Genomic DNA, 6,946 nt, shown 5'->3' with positions numbered 1-6,946 from the left:
ATGGGAAATGGATTAGGGCAACTTAATATGTTGTGTAAATTCTTTGTGTGGCACAAATTACAACATATTTACACTAGCACCATGGTGTGTTTGGTAGCATGAATGCAAATCTTTGCCCATGTTATGCAACATGTTTTGGAAAAAAAAATTCATTGAGTCATGTTATCCAACATGTTTGGTAGCCCGCATGAAAGGTGGTTGCATGGGTTGGGATACTACCCCTCTTAGTTTGGTTCCTTGTGGGTCTCTCTTTTCATTCTTCTAGTGCAAAAATACCTTATTTGACTGCCCACAAGAGACCGGTCCTAGTCACCCTGTACAAAATTTGGAGAGTTTGTCAGGTCTTACCATACAACTACATCCGATCATACTGAAAATCTAGTATAACATGAAGTGTTGTGTCTTGTGCCCTGCTGAATTATTTTTGTTGTTGTAAAACAGTGGGTTAAAACCCACTGCAATTGCCAGGTGATTCCACTGTAAAACAGTGCCCTGCTCGATTATATTCTCCTAGGTGATTCCACTGTGAAATTGCCAGGTCTATCTATGGATTTCCAGTGGTGCCTATGTTTGCAGTCACTAGCAAGTGTGTGTGCGCCTTGCTAATGCACTTCCAGAGCTTAATCCTTTGGTGCACATTCTATTCTAGTGTTCGACTCTAGTTAAGGCTCTATCATAAGGGCTTCACCTAAACCTTTGAAGACTGGGAACTTATTATGCCTAATGGTGATGCAAAGCTTATGACCCTCCTTGTTTGCCCTTATCCTCCAGCTCCTTGCTTGATCTTGCTCTCTCATATTTCTATGTATGTGTCTATGTGTGTCTTTCTAGTCGAAGCTAGTGGTGTGTTGTGAGTTATGGGGTGTGAGTGCTAGGCTATTTATGGGTTGGGTCATGGATAGTGCTTGTGATGCGTGTAACATACGGTGGCTCATCACTCCTCTGAGTTGTTTTATGTGCCAGGGAAGATGGATTATGTGGTCAATTGACTCAAAACTTGGAAGTCTAGTGACCTGCCTATTTAGGCATGTCGGTTTGGTAACTAGTATGTTGTCCTGTTGCCAATTTTGGATAGTACCAATAAGCTTTTCTAGTTTGGATTTATTTATATCAATTCCTATAATTATTAATAGAGTTTCTGTGTTTTAGTTGGTTTATTTTATAATTGCAGAAACATTCAGTTGCTGACCTTGGATAGGTTTAGTTTCTAGGGCTTGTTAGGTTGCATATCTACTTTTATTGGTTTCTGATTTTCTTTGGATCTAAATTTAAGTGAGGTATTGGCCTATTGTTTATGTCAGATTTGATTTAGTTCATTTGATCCATTGAAATATTCCCCATTGGGTTTCCTGGAATTTCTAGTTCTAGAGTTTACTGTTCTAGTGTTGTTGTGTGTTGCTACATGTTACTGTTGGATTTCCTACACTTGGCTACTTCTATATATTCTATTGTTGTGTGTTCCTACATGTTACTAGAGTTTCTGTGTTTGAGTTGGTTCATTTTATAATTGCAGAAGCATTCAGTTGTGGATCTTGGATAGGTTTAGTTTGTAGGGCTTATTAGGATGGATTTCACTACTCAACCTATGGCTATTCCAAACATTGGTTTAAGCCAGGTTGGTTACTATTTTGGTTCTTTTTCTGTTATTTCCATTTTAATGGATTATGATCTGCTATCCTTGGTTTGAATCCTCACTTAGAGTTTCAGGGACTATTTCCTAGGATTTTTATTGGATTCTATATTAAAATGGAATCACCTTAGGGTAAATCCGAAATGTTGATCATCTATTGTGGTCCTAGTATTTGTGCAGGTTAAGTGTATATCGAGTGATGATTAATAATCTGTGAAAGAGATGGTTTCCTGGTGGTGGCCGGTGATCAAGTGATTGTGGTGTTGATCAAGAACTTGTGATGGAAATGGTGTTAAACAATGACAGTGGTCAATATGATGCTTGTGATAGTTTGGTGATGATGAAGTGATGATGATGATCAAGAAGCAATAGTAGATATAGGCTAGATCGTTCTTAGGGGTTTTCTATTTTCTAGTTTGTATAGGTTAATTTTATGTTCTGTTAATTTCTAGTCAATCCAGTTTGTAAATGACTTTGTAATGGTTTAGAGATTAATAAAGAATGTGTTTGTGATCATTTTGATTCAAAGTTTGTATTTTTATGATTTTCATTTATTTATTTATGAAAATCGGGCCCATATTAGTATTTAAACTCAAATTTTGAATTTTGAATTTTATTTTGCATTTATTGTATGAAGATGACTGAATTCAAGTTTGAGATTGTATAACTTTGTTTGAGATGGTTATTTAGGAGTATTTGACTCAAATACTTAGTTTTTTGATTCAAATAATTTGAATTCAAGTTTGACTAAAGTCAAACCTCTATTTTGAATTCAAAACTTGGAAATGTGTTTGTTTAGGTTAAAGTTTTTTATCTCACAATGTTTTCAAAATTCAAAACAAACAATTTAGGTTTTAGAGTCTTAATTTACCCACATTTTGAAATGTTGAATGGTCATGTCGAAATTTGAATTTAAATTCTAGTGCATGACTTAGGTTAACTTCGACACTAGAATTCAAATTTGATCACTTTGATTGTTAGAGATAAAATTTCAAAATATTTCCGTATGTTAGAGATGCATGCTTTTGTAAATGCACAAATTTGACATCTACCCCTTCCGGGGGTCCTATTATTTGGGTGTTACACATGCTCCCCACTGCAATCTATGCATAACCTATCAATCCTGAAACCTTCACAGTGCAACGCTATGAAAGTCCAGAAGAGGAGCCGGACGAGTAGTGGCTGCGGCATCTTTAGATTTTGCAACCTGACTTGGGAAGAAGAGCACATGAGGAAGCAAAACAATTGTGAGTATACTACTTTCTTATCTACTATGAATTTCTTTTATTCTCTCATAAGTTGAATAGTTCCTTGGTGTTGTCATTTGATTAACGGATCGGTAAAATAGAGTAACTAAATAGTTACTCAGTTATCTTCTATTGGGGAAATTATGTCTACTATTTTATTTTGTTTATTTATCATCATTCATGCATAATTAATTAAGTCTATGATGGTTTATATGATAGATCCAGTAGCAATCTAACATTTGAGTTCACTATGATATATTACACAGTACATTCTTTGAAAAATGTGATAATAGTTATGTTCAAGCAACATTCAAAATATTGGTAATATATGTGGTAAAAAGGTGGATTGAGTAAAATTTGAGTCATGATTCTTATAGTTCAAACCTCACAATTCTTACAACCTGAGATGACTAGCCTTAATTTTTGTATTACAATTTTGTTTCTTCTCTACTATGTTATTACAATCTCATGCCATGCCATCCAATACTGTTTGTAAAATTTTGTGTTATTTGTTAAATGAAGTTTGATATTTATCTCGCCAAAGTGCACGGAGATCACTATAAAATTGATATCATGGGAGACATATACTAATGCAATTTGAAGTCGGTATTCCTGGCATTGTCTTAATTTGCCACATGATCATGATCGTACAGTTTTGTACTTTTTAATTATTATAGTTTACATCTGAATTATTACTTAATTCGGTTTGTAAATTCATTGTTGTAGGCCTTGGTTAGACGAAACAAAAGAGAAACTTAAATAGCTCGGTCTTGCTGCACATGCATTGTCTGTTGTCAAGAATGTTAATAGCTTGTTCTGCAGCCTGCAGTTCGCACCTTATAATGTTTGAAAGCTTGTTAACACTAAGTAAGGCAGGACAATCCTATCCATTCATGCTATATATATTTGTATTGGTAGGATAAACTGTTTCCTTCCAACATCTTAAACAAAGTATTATTTACACTAAGAAGGGTAATTATTTACCATAACTTATTTTTAGTATCATTCAATTGGAAATATAGACGGGCGCGGCACCTGTCAAGATCATCAAGCTATTGATTTCTTTAGCTGCATCTGTGCATCAAATAGGTTAACAACTATCGACAACACATAAAGCACAAACAAGCAGACCAGCCATCTCATTGACTCAGTGGCAGGTAGAGAGTAGAGAGTAGAGACACGCCATACATTCACCCGGGAGCCGAATTGAATTTCCGCATACAAAATCACGTTCATGTGTAGATAGTACTATAGTACACCGTAGTACCCTTTACACGGCAATTAAGGTCGAAGATAGTCACGGATCAAGCCAAAAACAAAAACAAAGTACCGGACAACAGCTTCAAAAGTTGCATATGTTCATTTATTCCAATTCCAACACAAACATAGTATACTGTATTTAGTACTGGTCCAATACAATCACCCAGATGCTGTCCTTATAACAAACACAAGGGAAATCAGCGAGCGATGAATCGGAGTCGATCGACATGAGGCTCAGCCGTAGCAGCGGATGGGGTCGGAGCAGCGCTTCTTGGCGGACTGGCCGCCCTTCTCGAGGTACTGCTGGTGGTAGTCCTCTGCGGGATAGAACTTCCTCGCCGGCAGCAGCTCGGTCACGATCTTCTCCTTCCACTCCCGCTGCTTCTGCTCCAGCGACTCCCGCGCCTGCGTCTCCTGCTCCGCCGTGTAGTAGTAGATGCCTGATCGGTACTGCGTGCCGACGTCGTTGCCCTGAAGTACACATAGCGGCCAGGGATCAGTCAGACCGATTGACCGAAGCTCAACTAGTTTATGAGAGGTGTGGCCATCTAAATACGACGTGCTAACCGCGACTTTTGAAGCCAATATGTATGGCGTATGTGATGTCGTAATCGCCTAGCCAACTTACTGTCTACAAACGGTGAGACCTAGTATGGGGCTATGGGCATGTTTGATTCAAAGGTATTTTAAAGAAATTTTATAGAATTCTTACATATACTCCCTCTGATCTAAATTAATTGACTTAATTTTGTCTAGATACGACGCGTTTATTGACTAGATACATATGTATCTAGACATGTTGAGTCAATTAATATAAATTGGGAAAGTATAATTTTTCTATAGAGGCCATTTGACTCAAAGGATTGAATCCTCTAATATATTTAAGAATTGCTTTCTTATATTACAATTCAATAAGATTTCTATCAAGAGCTTAGACCTCTTGAAAAGTTTCATGTGTGTTTATGACCACCACCAATATCCATATTTCCTCCATCTATAAAAGGATGTCTCAACTTTGTCTAAATTTGAATGTATCTACATATTAGAACACGTCTAGATACATGCGCATATTGTAACTAGGTTAAGACATCATTTTGTGGATGGAGCGAGTATTATTCTTTTCCTATAGTGCAATCAAACGACTTCAGCAACAACAATTAGTTTTATTTGTTTTTTCTATACTAATAGGACTTTACATGCCATGACATATTGTTCATGCGTTTTCCTATTCCAGCGCTTTATAATCCTTTGAATCAAACAAGTCTTACATGTTGAATGAATTTGTAACAAGTCATAGTTATTCATTAATATTCATAAGACCTTTTATTATGTCCCACAAAACATGTCGAATGTTTATCAAAATTTAAATGTATCCAGACACTAAATAGTAATAGATACATCTAAATTTTGACAAACCTACGATATGTTGTCTAGATACATTTAAATTTTAACAAACCTTTGACATGTTTTATGGGATGGAGGAAGCAGCTCCTATTCGACGAGAAGTTCCTTTGAAGGAGGCAGTACTATAATGATCTATCGCTATGAGATCACCACATGAGCTTTTTTCTGTTTAAGAGTGAAATCCGCTATTGCTTTTTTATGTTGCTCTAAAAATCCACTTACTGTTAAAATAATTTTGTTCCTGGACAAAATAAACGGCATATAACTGCTGGCAACAATAAAAAAACTGGTGCCAAACTTGCCCAGGACAAGTCAGCCCCAAGACCCGTTCCAGGTTCAATGAACCTTGCAGTTGCAGCGCCGGCCGGCGACAAGATCGGCGCGGCCGTCGCACGGAAATTCCCCGGCGAGGATCACGCACCTGTTTGTTGAGCGTGGTGGGATTGTGCTTGGCCCAGAAGACGTCGAGGAGGACGGCGTAGGGGCTCTCCTTGGGGTCGTAGTGCACGCGCACCACCTCGGAGTGGCCGGTGCCGCCGCCGCAGACGTCGCGGTAGGTGGGCGCGTCGACGTGCCCCTGCGAGTAGCCCACCTCCGTGCGCGCCACTCCGGGGAGCCGCTGGAACGCCAGCTCCACGCTCCAGAAGCACCCCGCCCCGAACTGCGCCAGCTCCAGGCCCTCGCCGGCAGGGGCGTCAGTGTCCGGCCCGGCCGCGGGGTTCGACATGGCGGCGACGGTGACCGATCGTCGATCGATCGATCTGTTGGTGGTGCTCGGTGGAGGGGTGGACTTCTCGTGCGGTGATCGATCGGGCCAGCCTTGAACTCCAGATTTTATAAGGCTGGTCAATTCGTGTTTCCGTTCATTTCTCCAGGATTATTAGGGGGCGGTGAGGTGTGGCCACTTGCTCCATACACTTGAATGGTGCGAATCCGTCGTTAAATGCACTCCACGCGCTATCGTCTCATTTAGGAGTATTATTATCTGACTTCAATTTTCCAAGACCCGTTCCAGGTTCAAAATATTTTGCATATTAGGGATTCTTTGGATTCAAAGATTTCAAATGAATTTTGAAGGAATCCAATCCATAGATTTCTTTTCCTGAGGAAGCACTTTGGATCAAAGGAATGACATTTTCCAAAATTTTCGTGGATTGCATTCCTACACCTCAATTCCGCAAGAATTTCAACACTCACTTTACCCTTTTTAACACTCATTATGGGGACATTTTTTCTGTGTTGGATCCAAATGATTATTCTTGTAGTTTTCCTCTATTTTGCACCTGCAATCCTATCAAATTATTGTGTTATTCCTATTCACATGTTTTCTAATCCTTTGATGCAAAGAACCCTTAGTTCTTTTAACCATTTTTTTGGAGAAACATTACTATATGTTAATCAAATG

General features: G+C 38.7%; 1 protein-coding gene across 1 annotated transcript; it reads right to left on the bottom strand.

Moving 5' to 3' along the window:
* Nucleotides 1–4,218: 4,218 nt before the first annotated feature.
* LOC124678796 (peptide methionine sulfoxide reductase A2-1) lies at nucleotides 4,219–6,444 on the bottom strand. The gene is made up of 2 exons (XM_047214649.1): nucleotides 5,963–6,444; nucleotides 4,219–4,608 (listed from the first exon to the last, which is right to left on the bottom strand). Exons 1-2 carry the CDS (start codon nucleotides 6,266–6,268, stop codon nucleotides 4,372–4,374), a joined length of 543 nt encoding a protein of 180 aa, XP_047070605.1. The 5' UTR covers nucleotides 6,269–6,444; the 3' UTR covers nucleotides 4,219–4,371.
* Nucleotides 6,445–6,946: the final 502 nt, after the last annotated feature.

Source organism: Lolium rigidum, chromosome 7 (assembly GCF_022539505.1).
Source record: "Lolium rigidum isolate FL_2022 chromosome 7, APGP_CSIRO_Lrig_0.1, whole genome shotgun sequence".
Classification (NCBI taxonomy): domain Eukaryota; kingdom Viridiplantae; phylum Streptophyta; class Magnoliopsida; order Poales; family Poaceae; genus Lolium; species Lolium rigidum.
Note: the sequence above shows the minus strand (reverse complement) of the source record. Positions and strands in the feature narration are given on the sequence as shown.

Coding starts and splice junctions, on each gene's coding strand:
- LOC124678796 (XM_047214649.1), bottom strand. CDS start 6,268: ATGTCGAACCCCGCGGCCGGGCCGGACACTGACGCCCCTGCCGGCGAG. Junction 4,609..5,962: donor CCACCACGCTCAACAAACAG/GTGCGTGATCCT, acceptor TGTGTACTTCAG/GGCAACGACGTCGGCACGCA.